Source organism: Vespa mandarinia, chromosome 5 (assembly GCF_050613455.1).
Source record: "Vespa mandarinia isolate Hongniang chromosome 5, ASM5061345v1, whole genome shotgun sequence".
NCBI classification, from domain to species: domain Eukaryota; kingdom Metazoa; phylum Arthropoda; class Insecta; order Hymenoptera; family Vespidae; genus Vespa; species Vespa mandarinia.
In genome coordinates this window covers 9,630,001-9,654,716 of record NC_140814.1, presented here as the reverse complement: position 1 = coordinate 9,654,716, position 24,716 = coordinate 9,630,001, and the positions used below count along the sequence as shown (strand labels likewise).

General features: G+C 36.1%; 2 protein-coding genes across 9 annotated transcripts; one reads left to right on the top strand and one right to left on the bottom strand.

Annotated features, from left to right (window-relative positions):
* Positions 1-665: 665 nt before the first annotated feature.
* Positions 666-15,830, bottom strand: pot (zona pellucida domain protein papillote). 8 transcript variants are annotated; one of them, XM_035881666.2, is made up of 6 exons: positions 15,491-15,797; positions 8,046-8,146; positions 6,931-7,273; positions 6,705-6,861; positions 6,260-6,632; positions 666-6,168 (listed from the first exon to the last, which is right to left on the bottom strand). In XM_035881666.2, exons 3-6 carry the CDS (start codon positions 7,271-7,273, stop codon positions 3,958-3,960), a joined length of 3,084 nt encoding a protein of 1,027 aa, XP_035737559.1. In that variant the 5' UTR covers positions 8,046-8,146; positions 15,491-15,797; the 3' UTR covers positions 666-3,957. The 8 variants fall into 8 exon arrangements, with proteins under 8 accessions (XP_035737559.1, XP_085513107.1, XP_035737557.1 ...); XM_085656981.1 differs by lacking the exon at positions 15,491-15,797 and adding an exon at positions 15,812-15,830 and having other exon boundaries at positions 667-6,186; XM_035881664.2 differs by having other exon boundaries at positions 667-6,186.
* Positions 10,271-21,449, top strand: LOC146873025 (histone-lysine N-methyltransferase SETMAR-like). The gene is made up of 3 exons (XM_085657145.1): positions 10,271-10,288; positions 20,710-20,953; positions 21,232-21,449. Exons 1-3 carry the CDS (start codon positions 10,271-10,273, stop codon positions 21,447-21,449), a joined length of 480 nt encoding a protein of 159 aa, XP_085513271.1.
* Positions 21,450-24,716: the final 3,267 nt, after the last annotated feature.

Here is a 24,716-nt window from a genome sequence, read left to right as displayed (position 1 = left end):
CTTCCTGTATACCACCCCCTCTCTCTCTCTCTCTCTGAGGGAAGATCGATGTGAAGTTTAGGTGAACCAATTAGAATGGAGTCTTAAGGAACGATGTTAAACTCACTTTTTCTTTAATGTTTTCCTTCGGAATAGCGTTCCTTCTTAATTAAATTAACTCTTTGAGCGTTAACGGACACGAAATCTCTTCCTTTTTCTTCTTGCTTTCTTATTCTCTTTCTCTCTGCCTGCCTCTCTCTCTCTCTCTCTCTCTCTCTCTCTCTCTCTCTCTCTCTCTCTCTTTCTCTTGGGAGTAGAACACAACGAGGGAACGATTCTTCCGGCTTCTTAATATTCATGCCATGAAACCTGCAACGCGTCGTTGAAAACAACAAACTCATAATTGATATAGAATGTCTGATGATACAATGAACATTTTCTATTCAATGAACAGCCTTTTGAATAAATTGGTATTATTGAACGCTAAGTATTATATTCTACGAATTCAATTTATGATGTCCATTATTTAAAACGAACGTATATATATATATATATATATTTACATATATTATATATTATAGTATATATATAATAAATATATATTTATATATTTATTATATATAACGTGTATATATATATATATATATGTACGTGTATATGTAGGGCATGTATGTGTATATATTCTATATACACACACATACACACGCATGTCCTATTTACGGATAACTATCTATCAAATTAAATCGAGTTTGATCCTTCGAAATTGATTATTTTGTTTCGATATTCGACGGTAAAGCCTTGATACGGATGAATCCTGTGGAGATAATGAGCGAGTAATAAAGACGTAGGATAGTAAAAGCATCGTTAAAGTTTATTCGGCAATAAAAATGTCGATACATCGAGCGAGTAGTTTTCTTAAAAGGAGAAGATCCATGCGAACGACGACGAACGGAAAACAACGAAAGTGATCTCGCCTCGCTCTTAATTAATTTAAGTAAATACATTGACATTGACACGATAGTATCCAGAAATTCTTATTGTTATTTAAAAAATATATAATCGTCTATTAATTATTGCTTGAAAAGGGACGACGAGACGCATATTTTTATACTCTCTTTCTCTCTTTTTCTTCTACCTTTTTTCTTTCTTTCTTTCTATACTTTCTATTCACTCACTCACTCACGATCAATCGATCGATCGATTCCCATCGATCGATTCGTTCCTCATTTCGATATTTACATCGCGGTAGCACCTGTTTCACTCCACCAAAATTTTCGGCAAGAGAGCAGCTTCTTATTCGCAAAAATTTTCCTTAAAAGAACGATTTCGATAAAGAACAAGGAATAATCATGAAATTTGGCCCATCAATAACTTTATCGACGACAAAGCTTTTTATATATCTTTTCTCTCTCTTTCTCTAACTTTCTTTCTCTCTCTCTTTTTTATCTCTTTAAAGATTTCTCTGGGTGAAAAGAAAAGTCGCCAACCTTTTGCATTATCAATTGTAATGGTCTCTTGTTAAGGGCCACACAAGGGGTTAAAGTTAATCTCCATTTAAATAGAGCAATTATTATCTTATGTGAGTCGAAATAAAACGTTTGCGTAAAATGTAAATTAAAAGATACGTACTTACGTATAATGAAATACTTTTATATCTTCAATGAAGCCTAACTACGGGCAAATATCGTATATCGTCGTAAAAACGATCTACGAAATGAGCTAATTAATTTTTCAAAAGGTGGAGGTCAGGGGAATGAGAGGAATAGTTAAGTTAGGGTTTATTAGAAAAAAAAAATAAAAAACAAAAAAAAAGTAAAAGGGAGGGGAGGGTGGGGTAGAAAAAACCTAGCTATCGTTACGAAGCGTATGACCCAGCACCGTATGTTTCATTACCTACTTAAGTAGATTATTATCGCAGCCATATCGTTGGTGTCAGACCGGTATGCGTTCAAGGATTTTCTATGTCATAAGTGGACAACTTCTTTGCCGCGGGCCTCACAGGCTGTACCATCAATTCGTTAACTCATTACTTAAGTTCACTAGTCATTATGTCATGTTAAAAAAAAGAAAATATATATATTTATATATATGTATAAAAGAAAAAGATAAACAAAAGCCAGCACACATAGCACGGCGATATCAAATTATCTAGAATTAAGAGGCAATAGCTTTGTGAGGCCCACAATTGCGATCTCTATTTTCTCACTTATGTTCTACGTTATAAAATCCTACTTCCTGTCTCTCTCTCTCTCTCATTTTCATTCTCTCTCTCTCTCTCTCTCTCTCTCTTCCTCTCTGTTTAAAAATGTTCTAATGTTACTGAAGTTGTCGCTGTACAAGGAAAGTTTTACAGTAGCATATATTTACAGTTTATAATGAAATATTTTGAAATTTGTTAAGTGTTTTTTTTTTTTTATCCTCCTTCATAAAGAGAGAGAGAAAGGGGGGGGAGAGAGAAAAGATCTTTTGCAGCATCCACTTTGTGCTCCTGACGCAATCTCTTCGAGACCTCTCTTGTTTGATAGAACGCTTAAAAGAATTTTGTGGTAGAAGGAGAAAAGTTTGACTGGCATTGGGATAATGCAACGGTGTGTTTCAAAGTGTCTGCGAAACTGTCCTGGAGTATTCTCTGCCGCGGGGATAGACTTACACCAACAAGAATAAGTATATATATATATATATAAACATATATGTGTATATATATATATATATAATATATAAAGGGAGAGAATATTTCGATAAGATTCATACGGAACACGTAATGCGTTTCATGATTTTAAAAACCATCCTCCATGAAAGCACGAAGAAGGATATCCATTGTTTCCAAATATGAATATCCATAAATGAAAAGAAACAGTGTTTATAATAATAATTATAAATATCCGTAGGATATGACGAAACTAAGATTTTATGTATTACCGTAGATGTGCAAATTTCGCGTATCAGATCCGTCGATTATTATCGAGGAATTTAAAGAAGACGAATTGTTCCGTTCGTTTAATCGTAAAAAGTGAATTTCTTTGATAATTAGTATCGATTTCGTTAGTATCGATTTTACTTTGTTAATTTTCAACGTTAGGCGCTCTATTTCTCTCTCTTTCTTTCTCTTTCTCTCTCTCTCTTCCTATCTGTAAGATAAAAGAAAAGGCCGTATGAATATTATCATCGTTTGATTTTTCATTGTATCACAAAGAAATGAATTCGATGACATTTTGCCGTACTCTGCAGTCACACTCGTTAGTTACGGTCGACATGGTATACAATGGTTGCCATGTAAAATCCTATACTATCTATTTACCTATATAACAGTCGACCCTTATGCGAAGAGAGAAGTTTCGAGTGGTGAGTGAAGAGAACGACAGTCGTTTCCAACGTCATCGCGGTTCACGGCATTAACAGAGATGAGACTGTAAATTAGAAATTCGAAATTAGAAGGAGATTCCTTTGGAAGCTCCACGAGGAGGCAAAAGGGCGATCCTCGAGTGCGAGGCAACGAAGGGGCAGTGAGAGAAATCGCAAGTGGATGGCTGATAATTCGAGTATATCCATTCCCCTCGCAAGTCTAGCTAACTCTCTCTCTCTCTCTCTCTCTCTCTCTCTCTCTCTCTGGCTTTATAACCATTCAAAGTTACATGACATTTAGGTAGGAATATCGGTGACAAGAGAAAGAGATAAGTGAATTAATATAGAAAAAGAGAAAGGATCCTGAAAAAGAATGGAAAAGACGGAGTAAACGAGGAAGAAGTGCAAAAAAAAAAAAAAAAAAAATCGAAAAAAAGGAGATTGGAAAAGTAAATGCAAAGAAACGGCACAGTCGAAAGACGGCTGATATTGTGATCGTCGTGATATCTCGTTGACGATCATAGAGAGACCGGTTCGTCAAGCTTATATATTCTGAGCGAGTACATGACCGAGTCACGGAACAATCAAAACGAACAATCGAGATTTCAATTCTCGAAGAATGAAATATCCTCAAACTCATATCTGCATCTCGGGCTCGGAGTCGTCGTGAAACCAATTTGAAGCTCTCTGACTCTCGGTCATACGAACGCTGCTTATTTCCCTTTCGATGAATCGACTTGATGATCTTGCTGCATTAGAGCCATGTATGCCATTTCTTCTACGTTCATCGAACGATGCGAGAACATCGATTCGATCGCCTCTTCTAATAACTCTTGGAGTTGTCTCTACGGAACTCGCACCTTCCTCTCCTTCGGTAGCCCAAGGTGGAAGATCTAAGATGGCGGATGGCATACCCCAATGTTCAGTGAATTCCGAGCCGGATCTAGCCAAACTCGGTTGACTGAGTGATCTGACCAATGAATCTGCACCTTCAAAGGAGCTCAAACTCGTCAGATCGTCCCTGTCCACTCTAGCGAAGTCCCTCACCGTCATCTCGGACATTGACCTCAAATCGGCTTCGCTACCACCACCACCACCACCGACGCCTCTGTGACTGGAACTACCCAATCGACGAAGACGTCCTACGTTCGAGCCGGTTACCATTGTAGCCGCTGATTGCGATGTCTGTAAACGATGGCTCTGATTGTCCAAACTACGATGCGAGCTACCACCATCGCTCTCGTATTCGTATAAAGTCGGCAAAGAGGATCTTCGAGATCTGGTATCCCACTCGGAAGATTTAGATCTCTTGTATCTTTGACCGTGATTCTTGCCGTGCATGCCAGAGGATGAGGTAGAACCAGCCTGTGCCAAAGGCGGTCCAAGAATGCGAATGATCACATCCCACTTTGCCGGTGGGAAGAGATTCGTATACCTCGCATCCTTTCGTATCAGTTCGTAATCTTCTCTAACTACTGCTTCTGTTAGAAGGGTTCTCAGAGTACTCTCAGTCGTGATAATCTCGCGCCATTTAGCTCGCTCTTCTTCCGTCAATTCCGACGCATACCGTGGCTCAAGGACCTTCGAGAGTCTGGCGAACCAGTCTATCGGTCCGTCCGGCTCGCTGTCAAGTGGTCGACGATGAGCCGAATGTGATGGCCTGCAGGGTATCTCTGCTCGAGCCGTATAGGTTGGTTCTATACTGACGTCCGGTTCTTCATCGTTAGCAATGTCGTTCGGATGAACCGTGGGTTCGTTCGTGATCGTTAAATTCGACGTGGAACTAACGTCGGAGAAGCTTTCCCATTCTGGTGGGGGCGGTGGGAGGTCTTCCGTTGGATAGTTTCTGATTGTAACGTCCCATTTAGGATCGACTTGTTGCTGCGGTCGAGCACGGTACTCAGTGACTTGTCGACGATGACGTTCTACGTCTTCGATCGTTTTCTTCTCGGTAACGGTACGTAAGTAAACATCGTCTACTTCGTGAGTCGTTATTTCTGGACGTCTTGGTGTTACCACTTGGGGTTCTACAAGAGGTTCCGTCATCTCCTCACGATGGAGACGTTGTTCACGATGTTGAATCGCTGTGTGAGTCGTCGTTGTTGTGGGTACAATCGGTGGAGGTGGTGGTGGTGTAGGTGCAAGAATACTTGCTACTCTATACTTTGCGTGAGACTGATCCATTACTTCGGTTAAAGAACGAGTTTCCGTTAACTCGGTGTTAAGAGAAGTCAGAGATCGTGGACGACGAATCTCGTGATGTAGAATAGGCAATTGTTCGGCAGGTGGTGGCGATGGAATTCTTTCTTGCATCAACGTTGTGCTGGTAGTCGTCTCTCTTTCCGCTTGCTTTCTTAAGATTCTAGAATAAACCGGAGGTGTTTGTTGTCGAGACACGGTAGACGTCGACGAGGTAGCTCCTGGTGGCCCGTGCAGTTCCGGTACGTAAGAGAAAGTGGTCATTCTTGGTGGTGGACTCTCCAACGTTCGACTCATGATAGATTCTTCTCTTTCCAAGATAGTCGTTAGATTTCTCTCAAGAGCAATACTGGCCACATCGGATTCTGATGGTAAAGGACTAGGTGGAGGTGGTGGTGCTCTTTTTACTCGCATTTGAACGTCGAATTTCGGCTCAATCGGGACAGCTATCGGATGACGAGGAACGGCAACGCGCGATGCGTTAGCAGCCATCATCGACGATGCTCCTACTTCGGCAGCTACTGTTTCGGAATACAACGAACTGGCCGTACGTACTTCCACTTGTCGTTGAGTCTCGTGATGATGCACGAATGCTTTGTTGTCGTAGGAACCAGCCGAGGAAACTGGAAGCGAACGTTCCTCGTCCACCTGATGAACATAATAAAGCTACGTAAAAAATGTTGACCTGTTCTATAAAATTAATCAAGGATCAGATTAATAATAAATTCATGAAATTTACCTCGGAATGACTTTCACTCGGATAATCGCTTGGTAACGTATCGGAATGGTCGATGACCAAATTTGCTTCGCTGCCAGATGTGAAGGCAGCGGTCGTGTGAAGAAGAGCGTGCGCGCGTGGGATTTTAAGGCCCTCAAACATGGTTATGTTGCTTAGAGAAGAACCAGATAATTTTGTTATCTCGGAACCTGTACCACTACCAAATGGATGACGATGAACCACTCGTACATTCCTACGTTTTAGGCACATGTACGAGCATCCAAGGCCAAGCAGTAGCAATGATAAGAATAAAATAGCGCAGATGATTAAAAGGATTTGAAAACCTTTCAATGGTGGTTCTGCCACGGCTGCTGGCGCTATGGTACCCATTCTGCTAAGTAATTGTTAAGAATTTAGATGAGCGATACGAAAGACCGTAATTGTTATATGAATGAAATCTACTCACATGCTAGCAGGTGGAGCCGGTGGTGCCGGTGCTATCGGTGGAGGATATCTACAAATTATAGTGATAACTTCATCACCATCCATCTCGAGGCCAGGATGAAAGCGTACGACTATATTGTTGGTGAATACACGTTGCGGATCTTGTCTGGTACCACATCCTGAGAAATAAACATATCTTTGTTCGATCGTACATTCCCCAAGAGACTGGTACGATCAAAGGTATTTACCTTTCAGTGGTAATTCCAATTTAGCATTTGTCAGTCCGCGACCTTTCACCATGCAAGCACTGTTTCGATCGAAATCCGCATAAGCGACGCCGTAAAAAGGTTCCTCGAACTTTAACTCAACATCCATACTACCCTGACCGCAATTCAAATATGCCTTTGTTCGATTGAGAAATATTATAGGAGATATATCGTCCAACTTGGTAACCTTGCCATCGAGAACAGTGCTCGGTGGTAGTCCAGGCTGATACTCGATGCTATTGCCCTGTGACGCATAATTACTCTGTGCCAGGACAATCGATGGCACTGCCAGCCAGAACAGCAGAGCTGTATACCTCGACAGCATCTGCGTGGATAGAAATAATAATAATAATAATAATAATAATAATAATAATAATAATAATAATAATAATAATAATAATAATAATAATAACAATAATAATAATAATGGTGTTGCTTCATCGTTTTTTTTTTATTCATTTTCCTCGGCAATAACGAATGAACGAACGAACGAAAGAACAAACGAACGAACGAACGAATGAACGAACGTACGAACGTTCGAAAGCGAAAACGATGAGATCATCCAAGCAATCGCAACGGTGGAATTATTGCGTTCCCTAGAAATTGCAGGAATGTTTAGGTAGGTAGAGAAGTGCACGGTGCAGCTTCCTGTCTCCCACCACGTGTTTCTTTTTTCTTCTTTTTTCTTCTTTTCTTTTTTTTCTTTTTTTTTTTTTTTTTTTTTTTTTTATATAATACGGCGATGCAGCCACGCGATCCTCGACGGAAGAATAAAGTCAGTCTCTCTCTCTCTCTCACTCATTCTTTCTTTCATTCTTTCTTTCTTTCTCTCCCTCTTTCTTTCTCTCTATTTCATGCACGGTTCCATGCGCTCGGCTAGTTGCACCGTTAGACGCCGGTTAATATACTCTTGTAGTGTAGATCGAAGGGAGAACTCTAAACAGACTCCAAAATACTTCGAGTTTACTCGACCGATCAGTTCTAACTGAGAAAACGTAAACGCATATAAAACCAGAACTTTTTTTATCAGACAAGGAGTAACTAAAACACACGATGATCTTGATGTCCTCCAGTACGTAGGAGTAACGATACTTTACCGTGACTGTTAGAGCTGTCCTTCCCAGGCTAACTCCTATACGTTTTCCTCGTCTCCTTTTCTCGGTCTCACCACGCTAAGGCAGCCACATGGCGCAGTGACCTGAACAGAAAAGGCAAGAGAAGCTGACGGTTAAAAGGTTCTATAGAAATCTTTTCTATGGTAGCACGAAGACATAGCCATTCCTAGACGTAGGTCATTGTTATATCGATCAATATTTTTGTCCTTGTGAAAAAAGAAACGCTGCCGTAATATTTCTCATCGTATCTCATTAATTATACCCCGATCATTCACGGATCGATCCCTTTCACGAGAGAGGGAGCTATTAAAGGTAGATAAAACGTTGACGTGCACGAGCCAAAGAATTTATCTGAAATTCTGTCGATAAATGATTTTATGATTGAAAACAATTCCTGATGTGACATCGACCTTCCTCATTTCCTGTCCACATACAAATATATATGACATACGTTTACACACTTATAAAGAATCTTCTTAAGACCTCGACCGACTCCTCTGTCTCGCTTGGCCTACGTCATTCTCTCTCTCTCTCTCTCTCTCTCTCTCTCTCTCTCTTTCTCTATCTATCTATCTATTTATTTTATCTGTCTGTCTATCTCTATCTCTTTTTGTCGGTACACCGAAGCGCATCATGATCACGTTGCATTCCTTTCGTACTGCGAAAGCATGGATCGTGATTGTCCTACAGATCACGCCTCCACGAATATATTGTCAAAGCCATCACCGTTGAACACGTGTATACTCCTCCTAAGTGTTGTCTACGTGCAAGTACTTCTCGATTTAATGGCTTAAGCGATCTCTGAGATCTCTTTCTCTCTCTTTCTCTCTTTCTCTCTCTCTCTCTCTTTCTTTCTTTCTTTCTTCATACGCGAAAGCAACTAAGATGGCATCGAGATATGTAAGAAAGATCGCAAAGCGTACACGCTAGGGACGTCGATGCACCAACAACGACCCACTCCTTCGAATAGTCCTCCTCGTTCATTGCTCTCTCTCTCTCTCTTTTTCTCTTTCTCTCTTTTTCTCTCTCTCTATCTTTCTCTTTCTCTCAGAAACAACAACGGCACGATATGGATGACGAGCCACCGAGCCAGGAAACGACGAGAAATCGTTCCTCTGTTTGAAAAAGGAAACGTTAGGCGAACGTTAAATTACGGGAACAAACGTAGAGTACGTTCTTTTTCTTTCTCTCTTATTCGTTAAAAAAGGAAATCATCAAATATATGTAAATAATCACGTACCTATCTTTGAGGAATTTTAAAAGATGAAAAAAGCGATGCATAAAGAAAGAAATAAAAAAAGTAAGAAAGAAAGAATGATAAAGGGAGAAAGAGAGAGAGAGAGAGAGAGAGAGAGAGAGAAAAAGGGTGAGAGACACCTCTCGAATTTTCAGAATCGATCATGTGTTCCAAGCACGTCTCACTTTGTTTCATACGTTGGAATCTTTTCTCGCAACGAGAAGAAAATAAATTTCTTAAACTATTCCCGGACACATATGCGTGACGGGGAATGACTTATCGTCTTCTTCCAACTATTATAAAACGTTTTTCTTTTTTTTTTTTCTTTTTCTTTTTCTTTTTCTGTATTTTTCTTTTTCCAAAGGAATCGAAACTATGCCTCATCACGAACCCATTGAGTTACGTATGTCAACCGACAGATTTATTACATTCGATGGATTTATTGGATGCTCTATTGGTTGGCTTTAAATTATTCTGTTTCTTTTTTTTTTTTTTTTATTTCTTAGCGAAACAACGACGACCCTCTTTTTTTTCTTCTTCTTTTTTTTTTTTCTTTAATAGAATTATTCGGAACGATTTGTGTCCTACGATAAATCTCTTATATTTTAGAATTAGCCTAAAAAAAAAAAAAAAGAAAAAGAAAAAAAAATAGGAATGGAATTTGTGTATCGGACTATAGGATACACATAGGCGCATCAAATCCTTTTTTAATAGTAATTATATGATACAGGTACATCTAATTACGTAACTTAAATGCAGTCGCATATTTACGATGTTTAATTGTACCCTACTATGGTACGCGTGACTACCGATCAGTATTTGAACGTACAAGGAACAGCAATCGTGACCTCCTTATGGTCCTTACGCAATATCTACATATATATATATATATATATATATATATATATATATATATATACATAGGTATGTAACATATATTTGCGTATCTACATATCGATCAAATATAGAGATGACTGGACGATTCTCGGTAAGAAAAAGTCGACACATTCATAGATCCTTTCGTGACCATAACTTGGATAACGAAACTTGACGATTATTTTATATATGTACTTTAACGATTAACGAGTAATTACGAGTTATTTCTCTTGGTAAAACAATTATGAAATAAGATGCAAGGAAAGAAAAGTAAAAAAGAAAAGAAGAGAAATGTGAAAAAGAGATTTATTATCGATATAAGTAATTTTATAGAAATTCGATAGAAATTGAGATCGAGATCGAAGAAAGGAAAAGAAATGAGAGAGATGATAAATAAATAAATAAAAGAAAAAAGAGAGAGAGAGAGAGAGAGATAAAAAAAAAAGAGAGAAAGGAAGAAAGGAGAGTGTTCGAAAAATTTCTAAAGTGAATTAGTCGACGCCTAAGACGCGCGCGCGCGCGCACATGCACAGACACATATATATACACACACGTACACCAACAGACACGCACATATAAACGAATATATACACCGAATGTCCGTCGTGCTAGCCGGTGTTCGCGCCTTTAAAGTCGAACCAGTATTCGAAGGAGACAACGTCGATCTTATTGCGCAAAGCCTCGCGACTTTCACTACCCGCATACACACGCATACGAAGGAAAAAAGAGTATGCGAAAGAGACAGAGAGAGAGAGAGAGAGAGAGAGAGAGAGAGAGAGGTACATATACAATCTAGGTTCAGATCAGCCTCTCCAATCTGACAACGTATAAATGCGTGTGCCCTTGCGCTCGCGCGTTGAAGTACTTTACTAGGAGTGTCCATGTAAAGATATGTGTGTGTGTGTGTGTGTGTGTGCGCGTGTGTGTGTTTGTGTGTTTGTGTGCGCGAGGAACGTGGGTGACTATTGACGTTGTCACGACGTCTCGTCGCGCACCACTGGCCACACGAAAATCGAGAGAGAGAGAGAGAGAAATAGAGAGAGAGAGAGAGAGAGAAATAGAGAGAGAGAGAGAGAGAGAGAGATAGATTAAAGCAATAGAAGTAAAAACGAAAATGTCAGGGGCGTCGATATCCGCGTTGCACCGTTTTTACGCTTTGAAATTCATTTTAAAGAAACATTTTAAAGATAACGATGTTGTGAAAAGGTGGGCGGGTGGGGGGTGGGGTTCAGAGAAAGAATGAGAAAGTCGTTCGAAACGTAATAACGTTTTTCTCTTTTTGATTATCTGTCTTTCTCCATCTCTCTCTCTCTCTCCCTCTCTCTCTCTCTTTCATTATCTTTCTTGCGCCTATAAAAACTACAAGAGGTGCTTAGGGATGTCGGAGAGAGTTTCTTGGTTGAGTGTTTGCTTAAAAATAAAACGTTTAATTGCAAACGTAAGAACGTTTTAAAATTTGTTTAAATGTATTATCATCGTTCGGATATAGTTAAAATGGCAAATGAACCGTCAAACTTTCCCTGTTGGCTTACAGCGTTACTTACGTAAAATAATGAAATATTGACTTCGAGCTTATATATATATATATATATATATATATATATATATATATATATATACATATATATATATACATATACATATATACATTTGTATGTATGCAGATATGTATGTATGTATATATCGAGTAACAAGCAAGAGGATAATAATGAGTTGCGTAAGCATAGAAATGAGGGCGTTTGGTCGCATTTCAATAAAAAAAACAAAAAGAAAAAAAAAGAGAGAGAGAAAAAAAAGAAGATGTAAAGAAAAGCAATAAAATATAATTAGCAAACTTAACGGGAAAATAGAATAAAATTATTTTCTTATCGAGACTTATTATATTAATGATTCGATTCGAAAGTGATTATGATGTTTTTTTACTTTCACCGAAAAAGAAACAAAACTATATGAAACAAATAAGAGGACGAACGAAAGAAGAAATCTTTTGAATAATTCATAATTGAAATGATCATCAGTTAGCATCTTTTGGTCAAACGTATAAATAGCAAAGAAAAAGAGATCTCTACTTTTTCTTTTCATTGTCGTCGTCAACGCCTTCGTCTTTACTAGAGAGTAAGAGAATGCTATTCATTATGAGAATTCATACAGTAGGAACGTAAGAAAGCTTTGACGATAATTTCTGGTTAGGATATGTACGTACGATGTTCTACTAACGTACCAGTACCATATCATTAAGTATTTTTCTTGCGTAGTACAACCAGAATTTTGCTTCGCAACAACGTCCTCACCGTGTAATGACGGTCTTCGTGAGGTAAGAAGAAAAAAAAAAAAAGAAAAAAAGAAAAAAAAAAAGAAAAGAAAATAAAAGAGAGAAAAAGTAAGGAAAGGAAAAAAGGAAAAAAGAAGGTAAAGGAAGGATGAACTTACGAAATGGATCCTAACAAGTTTTACCCCTCCGCCCCCCCCCCCCCCACCCCCACGCCCCATCCTTGGGAAACTCCCAAAGGACAAAATTTTCTCTATCGTTGTTAAAATTCTTTCTTTTTTCTTTTTTCTATCTTCTCTCAAAAGAAAACAATAGAAAATAGGAAAAAAAAATATATATATATACATAAATACATATACACAAACATACACATTGTTGTTATCAGAAAGTATTCACTATGATAATAACGAATGCCATTTATGTTTATGATCCGTGATAGGATAAAAATTTGATCGACGTTCGATCGTTTATCGATCGAAAGAGAGAACGAAAAATAAAAAGGATAGAATAGAAAATTCTTCGAAACGATTTGCCTGTACAAATGAGAAAGAGATAAAAGATAAGAAATAGAGAGGGTAAGAGAGAGAGAGAGAGAGAGAGAGAGAGAGAGAAAGAGAGAGAAAGAGAGAGAGAGAGGGAGAGTAAATATAGAAAAGATAGAAAAGAAAATTCTCGAGTATAACATTGTTTTTGGAACAATAAAAGATAAAGCTGTTGTTATTTTTCAAATGGGATCTTTTATAACACGTTAGCGACGTACGACTGTCCTGTAACTACAAGAATGACGAGTAAAAGTATAGAACAAAATAAAACAAAACAAAGCAAAACAAAAAAAAAAAAAAAGAAGAAGAAAAAGAAAAAGTAATCGCCAATGTTCTATGCACAATTTTTTCAAGATATCTCCGGACGAAGGACGGCATTGCGTCTAACGATTCCACTTTTACGGTTCGAAGAAGCGTGAAATCGTTGTCGTTGTTTATCAACATTACACGCTTATCTCGAGCGTTTTAACCGGTCATTCGTTGTCCAAAAGAGAAAAGATAAAATGACAAAAGGAAACGAAATGTTAAAAATATAAAATATAAAAGAAAAAAAAAAAAAAAAAAAAAAAAACGACAAAGATAATGATTACCATCGTATAAATTTTCTCGATCATTTTAATGTCCGTCCTTTTATTTTTCTTGACACACGTCTATCCTTTCTTTATAAACGCATTTAAACGTAATTAAAAAAAGAGAGAAAAGAAAAAGAATGAAAGATATCGTTTTTCAGGCGCGTGCTTTTACTCGTCGAGTCCAGTTCACGAGTTTTGCGAAGCTGGCCGACCGTGCCCCGTACCAATGACGTCATTCCCATCGTATCCAAGATGGCGATCGAGCGTTCGCCAGGCAAAATCTACGAGCTGGCGGGCGTGCGCTCTCGCGCGCGATCACGAGTCGGACCGGTTTTTCGTGGGGAATCAGAGACGAAGAAGAAGAGGAAGAAGAGGAGGAGAAGAAGGAGGAGTAGGACGAGAACAAGGAGGAAGAGAGGAAAGATTGTATACTGGTAGCCGTTCGTGGACAATTTCGTCGTTCCAAAAAGCTACCACCTCTTTTACCTCCTCCTTCTTCTCCTCCACCTTTTCTTTCCTTTCCTTTTCTTGTCTTTTTTTTTTCCCCTGTCTCTCTTTCATCCGCTTTGCATGAGCTCATTCGACTTAGGCATGACGATGTTACGGCTTCGTTCGTGAACTCAACGAAATAGTAAGTAGGGACTAAGAGATATCGAAAAGGTGCCGGAAAACAGTGGCGTAGGACGTTTCCTTCCTCTTTTGGATATCTCTTTGTCCTCTTCTTCGAGAACTACCTACATTGTAAAGTATATATATAAATATATATATATATATATATATATATATTTATAGAGAAAGATACTTTAAGTATATACTAGGTACCATAGATATCTAGGATACGTATACGTTGGAAAAATTATTTCTATCCTTTTTTTTTTAATACGATAGAATACGAATGAACGATAGACCGTCGTTAAACTATGGGAAAGGAACTAGATAACGGATCGTCTTATAAATCAACCAGTGATCTAGGAGTGATCACTTTCCTCGCGTGTCACGCGAGGATCCAACCAAGAGGACTTTCTTCTCTTCTGAGAAACGAAGTGATCATTTAAGATGATCTCAACTCTCGTAACTCGTCAACTTGGTTTAACACATTAAACATTATCTTTCCAATATCTTATGTCTCATATCTTTTAAGATTTATGTCATGAATGACGAAAAAGGATATTACATAATCGCCTTATGATCGAAATGGTATAATAATATTGATGATAAATCTTTCTAGTAAGTACGATACCAACTTAAAGAGAGTGAAACATACAGCCCTGACCATGCTCAAGTTTCCTCTTACCAAAGATACTTCGAAACGATAAAACCTCCAAGTTCCAGAGATACCTGAAGGAACAGAAAGAAAGAGAGAGAGAGACAGAGAATGAGAGAGAGAGAAAAAGAGAGTGTGTGAGTGAAAGAGGTAGACCAAAGAAGCTTTCGCAAGGCTCACTCGAACGGTACGCGGACACTCTACGAGAATCTGCGAGCGCGAAGGTCAACGAGTTCTCTCTTTCTCTCTCTCTCTCTCTTTCTTTCTCTCTCTCTCTCTCTCTCTCTCTCTCTCTCTCTCTCTCTCTCTCTCTGTGTGTAGCTCGGAGAACGCAGACAGAAACGCGTTAAAGCGAGCAAACGAGCACGCACGCGATGATCTTTGCCTCACGCGCGCGTGTGTGTGTGTGTGTGTGTGTGTACATACATATACATACATACTGTGAGAATCTTCCGAATTATAAGATTTATTTACTCGATAAACTTACATTAAAAGTATTCTTCAATAGAATTAAATCAACGTTTAACTATCGTATTATTATTAATTATCTATATTCTTTCTTTCTCTTTTTCTTTTCTTTACTATTCTTGTTTTTTTTTTCTCTTTCTTTACAATTATTCTTCATGCGTAAAAAGGAAGAGATAACCTTTGACACGTTCTCACGTACCTCTTATCCATGAATCTTGCGTATTCTTCGATCAAAAACACTACCCAACAACCTTTCGAATTTTGACAGTAAAAGGATTTCCAATGATCTGATGACACACGCACATACGATATATATATATATATATATATATATATATATATATATATATACTACACACAACGAAAAGGTTAAGAGAGAGGAAAAAAAAAGACCGAGCCTTTCCCGACGTATTTTCGTATTGTTATTCTGCCACGCGCGCGCGCGCGCAGTTGAATTATCGTCGTACGCGATCGCGCGAGCGCAACTGAGCGGCCGATTCTATCCGAGAGAGCGTTTCACCTGCGACTCGCAGGAGCTACCCCTTCCATTCGACTCTCCTGCCGTAGCAGGCAAACCTAGTCGAGAGTTACCTTTACTCTCCCCTACCTCTATCTTTTTGTCCCACCTCTTCGTCTCCCACTTCTCAACCACGTTTCTTCATCTTCTTTATCTTCTTCTTCTTCTTCTTCTTCTTCTTCATATACTTCTCCTTCATTTTTTCTTCTTTTTCTTTTTACTTAATTTCTTTTTAGATGATATTTTCTTTTTTTTTTTTTTAAGTAAGACGTACCTTTGACTACGTCAATCTAGACAATCTGAAAAATGCGATATTTACTTTACTTTTCATTCATTGGAAGAACTTGTTATTCAGAGCGAGTTCATTTTAAAAAAGTACAACTACGCATGGATATTTAGATCATGCAAGCACAGAGAAATCGCGGAAAGACTTTCTTTTCTTTTTTCTTCTTCTTCTTCTCCTTTATTTTCTTCTTCATTTCCTCCTTCATTTTCTTCTTCTTCTTCTTCTTCTTTTTCTGGTTCTTCTTCTACTTTTTCTGTTCCTTTTTCTTCTTCTTCTTCATATACTTCTCCTTCATTTTTTCTTCTTTTTCTTTTTACTTAATTTCTTTTTAGATGATATTTTCTTTTTTTTTTTTTAAGTAAGACGTACCTTTGACTACGTCAATCTAGACAATCTGAAAAATGCGATATTTACTTTACTTTTCATTCATTGGAAGAACTTGTTATTCAGAGCGAGTTCATTTAAAAAAAGTACAACTACGCATGGATATTTAGATCATGCAAGCACAGAGAAATCGCGGAAAGACTTTCTTTTCTTTTTTCTTCTTCTTCTTCTCCTTCATTTTCTTCTTCATTTTCTCCTTCATTTTCTTCTTCTCCTTCTCCTTCATTTTCTTTTTCTTCTTCTCCTTCATTTTCTTCTTCTTCTTCTTCGACTTCATTTTCTTCTTCATTTTCTCCTTCATTTTTTCTTCATTTTCTTCTTCTTTATCTTCTTCTTCTTTTTCTTCTTTTTCTGTTCCTTTTTCTTCTTCTCCTTCATCTACTTCTTCTTCATTTTTTCTTCTTGTTCTTTTTACTTAGCTTCTTTTTAGATGATATTTTCTTTTTTTTTTTTTGAAGTAAGACTTATCTTTGACTACGTCAATCTAGCCAATCTAAAAAACGCGAGATTTACTTTACTATTCATTCATTGGAAGAATTATTGTTATTCAGAGCGAGTTCATTTAAAAAAGTACAACTATGCATAGATATATAGATCATGCAAGCACAGAGAGACATGGAAAGACTTTTTTCTTCTTCTTCTTCCTCTTCATTTTCTTCTTCTTCATCTTCTTCTTCTTATATATAGATCATGCAAGCACAGAGAAACGTAAAGAGACTTTTCTTCTTCATTTTCTTCTTCTTCATCTTCTTCTTCTTATATATAGATCATGCAAGCACAGAGAAACGTAAAGAGACTTTTCTTCTTCATTTTCTTCTTCTTCATCTTCTTCTTCTTATATATAGATCATGCAAGCACAGAGAAACGTAAAGAGACTTTTCTTCTTCATTTTCTTCTTCTTCATTTTCTTCTTCTTATATATAGATCATGCAAGCACAGAGAAACGTAAAGAGACTTTTCTTCTTTTTTCTTCTTCTTCTTCTACTTCTTCTTCTTCATTTTTTCTTCTTCTTCTTCTTTTTACTTAGCTTCTTCTTAGATAATTTATTTTCTTGAAGTAAGACGTATCAATGACTATGTCAATTTCGCCAACCTAGAAAACACGAGGCTTCCTTTACTCTTCATTCATTGGCAGAACTTGTTATTCAGAGCGAGTTCATTAAAAAAAAATACATGAATATATAGATCATACAAGCACAGAGAGACGCAGAGAGATTTTCTTTTCTTTTTTCTTCTTTCTTTCTTTCTTTCTTTCTTTCTTTTTTGTCTTTTTTTCAAAAGAGATCTTGCGTGTACAAGACACGAGCCAGGGATCACCGAGTATCATGGATCACGTTTCATGAACACGCGTCGTATACGAAGAAGAAAAAGAAAAAGAAAAAGAAGAAGAGGAAGAAGAATAAGAAGAGGAAGAAGAAAAAGAAGAAAAAGAAAAAGATAAAAAAATAAAAAAGAAGAAGAGGAAGAAGAATAAGAAGAGGAAGAAGAAAAAGAAGAAAAAGAAAAAGATACAAAAATAAAAAAGAAGAAGAAAAGGTGGAGGAGAAGAAGAAGAAGAAGAAGAAGAAGAAAAAGAAGAGAAAGATAAAAAAGAAAAGATAGAGGAGGAAAAGAAGAAAAAGGAAAAGGAAGAAGAAGAAGAAGAAAAAGATAAAAAAAGAAAGAAGGAGAAGAAAAGATGAAGCAGGAGAAGAAAAATAAGAAGAAAAAGAAGAAAAGATGGAGGAGGAGGAGAAAAATAAGAAGAAAAAGAAGAAAAGATGGAAAAGAAAATGTAGAAAAAGAAAAGATAGAGAAGAAGAAAAAGAAGAAGAAGAAGAAGTAGAAGAGAAAAGATGGAATTGAAGAAGAAGAAGAAGTAGAAGAGAAAAGAAGAAGAAGAAGAAGAAGAAGAAGAAGTAGAAGAGAAAAGAAGGAGATGAAGAAGAAGAAGGAGGAGGAGGAGGAGGAGGAGGAGGAGGTGGAGGGGGAGAAGGAGGAAAATAAGAGGATAATTGTGATGGTTCGAGGAAGAAGAATATATAGAAGAAGGAAGAACACGAATATGACTCGTCCTTTTCGTCGGCATAAGAAGAGGACTACACGTCGAAACGCATAAGCCGTTTATTGGCCAGACGAGCAAAAGAGAGAGAGAATGAGAAAGAAAAAGAGAAAGAGAGAGAGAGAGAGAGAGAGAGAGAGAGAGAGAAGAGAGATGAGAGTCGTATCGTTCGGCTCGAGCTCTTTCGAGTGGTCTTTCCAGTTTGCAAAGATGACCAAAAAGGCGATATACATATATCCTCTGTATCCCCTTGACTCTCTCTCTCTCTCTCTCTCTCTCTGTCTCTCTTTCTCTCTCTGTCTATCTCTCTCTCTCTCTTTCTCTTTCTCTTGTTCGTTCGCTCGCATTCTCTCTTTCTCCCACTCGCCTTTCTTTCCTCCTGATGTCCGGCTTTGACCGACCGTAAATGGCGAGCAGAAGGCCTTGGGCGCCCACGCCTGCTCCTTCTCTTCTTATTCTTCTCCTTCTTCTTCTTCTTCTTCTTCTTCTCCTTTCACTCTCCTCTCTCTCTCTCTCTGTCTCTCTTTCTCTTTCTCTTCTTTTTTCTCCTTTTGTCTCTGTTGAAATCCTTCTACCATCTCTGATCCCTTCTCGACATCGATCAGACCAGTTGTTTATCAATCCGAGATCTCTCTTATTAAAGATGGACATCTCGTCCTGCCTCCGAAAAAGATCAACGTATCGATTTCTTATCGAAAAATCAATCGCATATACGTTTGACTTATACGTTTGAAATTTTTGATTTGATTTACAATTTTTAAGTAATAAAATTTTTAATATTTTTAAGTAATAAAAATTAAAAAAAGAAAATAGAAATCATAATCCTTAAGAAAGAAAGAAAGAAAAAAAAATTGATTTCTTATAGGAAATACAACGAAAAGATCGCATCGATTTTGATCGACGAACGATCGAGATATCAAAGTATAACGAAAATTCGATCTCATTTTTGAAAGGTCGAACTTTTTTAAGCTAATGAAAGAAAGAATGAACTGTACTGATCATTTTATATAATAAAAATCATTATCTTTAATGAAAATTCATCGAATGATTATGATAGATCGATTCCTTCTCGAAATGTTATTCGAATCAATTAGAAAATTGATGTAGAAAGTGATCGATATCTTAATAAATCTAGATGATCTTTACATTTAATCTTTACATTTAATCTTTACATTTAATCTTTACATTTAATGAAAATTATAATTAATTATAATTAATTATATAAATTATAATTAATAATCTTCAATCGAAAATTCAGCGAAAGAGTTACATCGATTTTATCGTGGAAGGAACGAAATATCAAAAGTTCACGTTCCGATTACATCTTGAAAAATTATTCGAACAAGTTTTATAAATTGATATAGGAAATTGGATCGATTAAATCGATAGAATTATATAATGTAATAAACGTTATCAAGGAAAGGGATAAATAAAAAAAATTTACTTTTTTATTGAAAATTTTCAAATAAAAATATCACGTTGATTTTTATCGACGAAAGATATCGAAGTATTAAACTTATGACAACGTCTCGATTTCATTTTGAAAAATCAATGAAAAAAAAAAGTCAAATTTGCAAGTTGACCACAAGGAAGTTATAATTATCGAGATATTACCAGACCTAGATTTAATCCTGTCAGGTTACTTTATTACCTTTCTTTTTTTTTTTTTTTTTCTATAATCAATATGATAACATTTTTTTCAAAAAGATATATTATTAATTACGATGAATATCAAATGTATTAGGTAGACCGGAAAGTAATGTCATTTCTGCGCATGTCAATATTTGATTGTGATTAAAAATAAAAACTTATTAAAAATTTATTCGTTTGAATTTAATTTAAGAAAGTGACATTACTTTCCGGTCCACTTAATACATATGAATTCAATGTATCCTATTGGGTTGTTCGAAAAGTAATTTCATTTTTTTTTCCGACAGAAGATTTAATTGTATTTTTTTGCACTTAACTTCACACTTAAGCCGTATAATCATTATATGTTTTGAGAACTGATATAGGAAAGTTTGTGTGTGAAAAAGTCCAATTGTAATTCTACGCAGTAGTTTTTCTTTGGTGCCCTTTTAAATATAGAGAGCAATAAGCACCATTTTCGTCATATTTTATTTTTTTACTTAAAAAAATGCTGTTCAAGAAAGAAATTAACCGACGTGTATGGAGAAGATGCGTTGACAGTATCAGAACTGGTTTGCAAAATTTCCATCCGATAATTTTGATGTCGAAGATGCACCACGTTCTGGAAGCCCGGTTGAAGCTGATAAAGACACGATAAAGGCATTAGTTAATGCAAACCGGCGAATAACAACACGTGAGATCAGTGAGAGGTTGAATTTATCAAATTCAACTGTTTATGACCACTTGAAAGGCCTGGGTTTAATCTCGAAGATCGATATATGGGTTCCCCATGTTCTCACAGAGAGTAATTTGTGTCGTCGCGTTGACGTCTGTGATTCGCTTCTCAAACGTCACGAAAATGATCTATTTTTGAAACGCATCATTATTGGGGACGAAAAATGAATTATATATAACAATGTCAAACGCAAGAGATCATGGAGCAAAAAAGATGAACCGGCTCAAAGCATTTCCAAAGCCAATATCCATCAAAAAAAAGTGATGCTGTCTGTTTGCTGGGATTTTAAAGGAATCGTTTTCTTTTTTTTGAGATTTTATCGGATAATACAATAATTAATTCGGAAGTCTACAGTTATCAGCTAGACAAACTGAATGATGCACTTCAACAGAAATGGCCAGAATTAATCAACAGAAAGGATGTAGTGTTCCACCAAGATAATACGAGACCTCATACAAGTTTGGTCTCTCGCCAAAAGCTTTTACAGCTTAAATGGGATACAATGCCACATCCACCATATTCTCCAGATCTGGCACATTCGGATTATTATTTGTTCCGGTTATAGCAAAATTTTTTAGACGGTAAAACCTTCACTTCAAATGAGGAGGTCAAAAACCATCTCGATCAGTTTATTGCCAGCAAAGACCAAAAATTTTATGAGCGTGGAATCATGCTACTACCAGAAAGATGACAAAAGATATTAGACCAAAATGGCCAATATATAATTTAATAAAATATTTATTCATTATACGAAAATTGTCTTTCATTTTCACAAAAAAAAAAAAAAAAAGAAAGAAAGAAAAAAAAAAACAAAATGACTTTTCGAACGACCCGTAGAAGGAACGATCAAGGAAATACTTTAAATCTCCGTCAATAAAAAAAATCTGAAATTTTTATATCGTCATGGTTGAACGTTGACGTTCATAGCTTTTGACCTTTGATCCGTGAACGAATGAAATTCAAGTGGATGAATAGACAAGGTACAAAAAGAAAAAAAAAACGCGCGAATATCAGCGCGTTGCGTTCACGCGAACGTTACGCCACTATAGAGATAATATATCCGCGTCAGCTTGGCTACCATATGTATGTAAAGACTTGTAAGATGGTAAGTGCAAAAACATGCAAACACGCGTGCAACCAGCAAACGTGATAAAAGTACCGCACCATAGTCGTGCATATGTGAGTGCCTGATGCTTCTTCTTTTTTTTCATCATCTTCTTCTTCTTCTTATTCTTCTTCTTTAAGATATAAGGTGCGTAAGAAAGAGAAGAAAAGAAACACATGGTTAGACCAAAGTCATGTACTTCAACTCCCTTTTGAAAGAATACGAGAGTAAATGAAAAACGGGTCTCGCTTTCAAATCTTTGCGAATACATTTCATGTCTGAATTTTCAAATCTGAATCTCGCCTTAAGATTTCGTGATTAAAAAAAAAAAAAAAAAAAAAAAAAACAAAAAAGAAAAGAAAAAATTAATTAGAAAAAGATGAACTCGTAAAGACGTTCAAGTAGTTTTTTTTGAATAATTACATATTAAAGAAATTTTTTATCTTGAAAATTTAAAGACCTCGATGAGATCGAAGGGGGGAATTAAAAATACATCTGAAAATATTTTTAATTTATCTGAAAATTTCACTTAAAGAACAAGCGAAATGTAGTTACACTTTAACGTAAAACGTTTACGTTAATAAATTCTTTAATGTAAAAAACATGTACATTAATAAATTCTTTAATGTAAAAAACGTTTACGTTAATAAACTCATAAAGAATATATATTAATAAATTCTTTACAATTTTAAAATAAAAAAATTAATATAACTACGTTTCTAAGTAAAACTCTTTTTTTTTTTTTAAGAAAATTTCTTCTATTATTAAAATTCTATCATTAATTATATTACGTATAGATATATATTAAAAAAAGATCTTAATCATTTGTCAACGAATTTAACGTATATATTACAAGGAATAACTTTTGAAAGCTAAAATCGAATTTTTGTCATTAAAGTTGTACGTAATACATACAAATAGAAAAGAGAGAAAGAGAAAGAGAAAGAGAGAGAGAGAGAGAGAGAGAGAGAGAGAGAGAGAGACAGAGAGAATGTAATAGAATAACGATACATTTTGTTAAGTATCGAAGTTTGATCATTTTTTCGAATAGAACTCGAGTAACAATTTTCATTTTAATTTAATCAACCCAGTTAATCTTTCGGCTAATCCTTCTTTTTTTTTTTTTAAACTTCCCTTACAATAATTTATCTTCTTCGTTCTCGCTCGATTATTCTTATCATCTTGAAAAAATACGGAATAAGATGGTATTGCCTCGATACTGAAAAAAAAAAGAACAAAAAAAAAATCAAAAAGAAAAAAGAAATCGATCGAAAAATTCCAACAAACTTTTCTCTCTCTCTCTCTCTCCCTCTCTCTTTCTCTCTCTCTCTCTCTCTCTTTCTCTCCCTCTCTTTTTCTCTCCCTCTCTTTCTCTCTCTCTCTCTTTCTCTCCCTCTCTTTCTCTCCCTCTCTTTCTCTCTCTCTCTCTCTTTCTCTGAGTGACTGGCCATGACAGAAAATAGCATCAAAGGTATGTACTTTCGATGTGATCAAAGTTGATAATGTTCTCTTTAAATATAACCCGCGCTTAATATAATAATACCACAAGTTAAACTGCGGAAAGAATTTATCCGATAATGAATTAACATGCATCAACGAGAGACGAGACAATTTCGTACGGATCAATTAAATTCGTTTGACGAAAAGAAAATAAAAAAAAAAAAAAAAAAAAAAAAGTTTTACTTCAAAAATTACCAATAATATTATTTCGGCTTGACGGACATCGTATAATCGTTGACCTAAGAAAATTTTCGAACGAGAAAATCGAGTATCCATCGACCGTAACTTTGATCCGTGATTTTTATCTTTCAAAAAAAAAAAAAGAAAAAAAAAAGAAAAAGAAAAAAGAAAAAAACTTTCGGCCTGTTAACTCTTTGGGATTAAAAACTGTTCCAACTATTGCTTAGCTCTTTATACACGATGATATATATATATATATATATATATATATATATATATATATATATATATTTTAATCCATCTCCAAAAAGTTGCGATTACTCATAGTAATTAATATTTCATAATAAATAATTGAAATGAATGCTATTTTTTCCATATTTTTTTTTTTATATTAAAAAAAATTCTATGCAACTCGGATTTTTGTTTTCTTTAAAATCGTGTGTCTCGAAGAGTTAAGAGAAATAAAAAAAAAAAAAAAAAAGAAAAAACACGAAAAGAAAAGAAAGAAAGAAAGAAAACAAACAAACGATCGCATGAAAATTTCTCTCCTGAATGTACGTATGTATATTCAAGGAAAGATCCAAAGACGCGTTCACTTTCGTCCGAGTTGCAAGAAAGTGTATTTGCCACCTATGTTCAAAGCGAGTTTCTACCAACCTGATGCACCAGCTGAGATGACCGATGGTATCTGAAAAAAGATATATATATATATATATATATATATATATATATATATATATATACAGATAGGATATACGAAGAGGTAAGGTTCAAGACTCGACGTTTAAAGTTCGTTCGATGATGCTCGTAAAGGTTTCGCCTTCTCTTCCTTTCTCTCTTCTTCTACTCTTCGACGGAGGTAATACGGACCGGTCCTCCCTCTTGCGGTCCATCTCTTCGACATCACTTCCGAATATGGTAAGGAACATCGGTGCCACCCGGTGCAACCAACCAACCAACTCTTCGAATATCCAAACTCGCTACTTATTCGACGCTTGCGTATCGCAAAATCATTATCTAACCATAACTGGTTATCGCGAGTTTCAA

Excerpts from the sequence above, each read along its gene's own strand:
- pot (XM_085656981.1), bottom strand. The coding sequence starts at position 7,273 with ATGCTGTCGAGGTATACAGCTCTGCTGTTCTGGCTGGCAGTGCCATCG. Across the intron at positions 6,633-6,704 it reads CCGGCTCCACCTGCTAGCAT|CAGAATGGGTACCATAGCGC; the intron begins GTGAGTAGATTT and ends ACAATTACTTAG. Across the intron at positions 6,187-6,259 it reads CGAGTGAAAGTCATTCCGAG|CTTTATTATGTTCATCAGGT; the intron begins GTAAATTTCATG and ends TTTTTTACGTAG.
- LOC146873025 (XM_085657145.1), top strand. Across the intron at positions 20,954-21,231 it reads TCCCCATGTTCTCACAGAGA|TCTACAGTTATCAGCTAGAC; the intron begins GTAATTTGTGTC and ends TTAATTCGGAAG.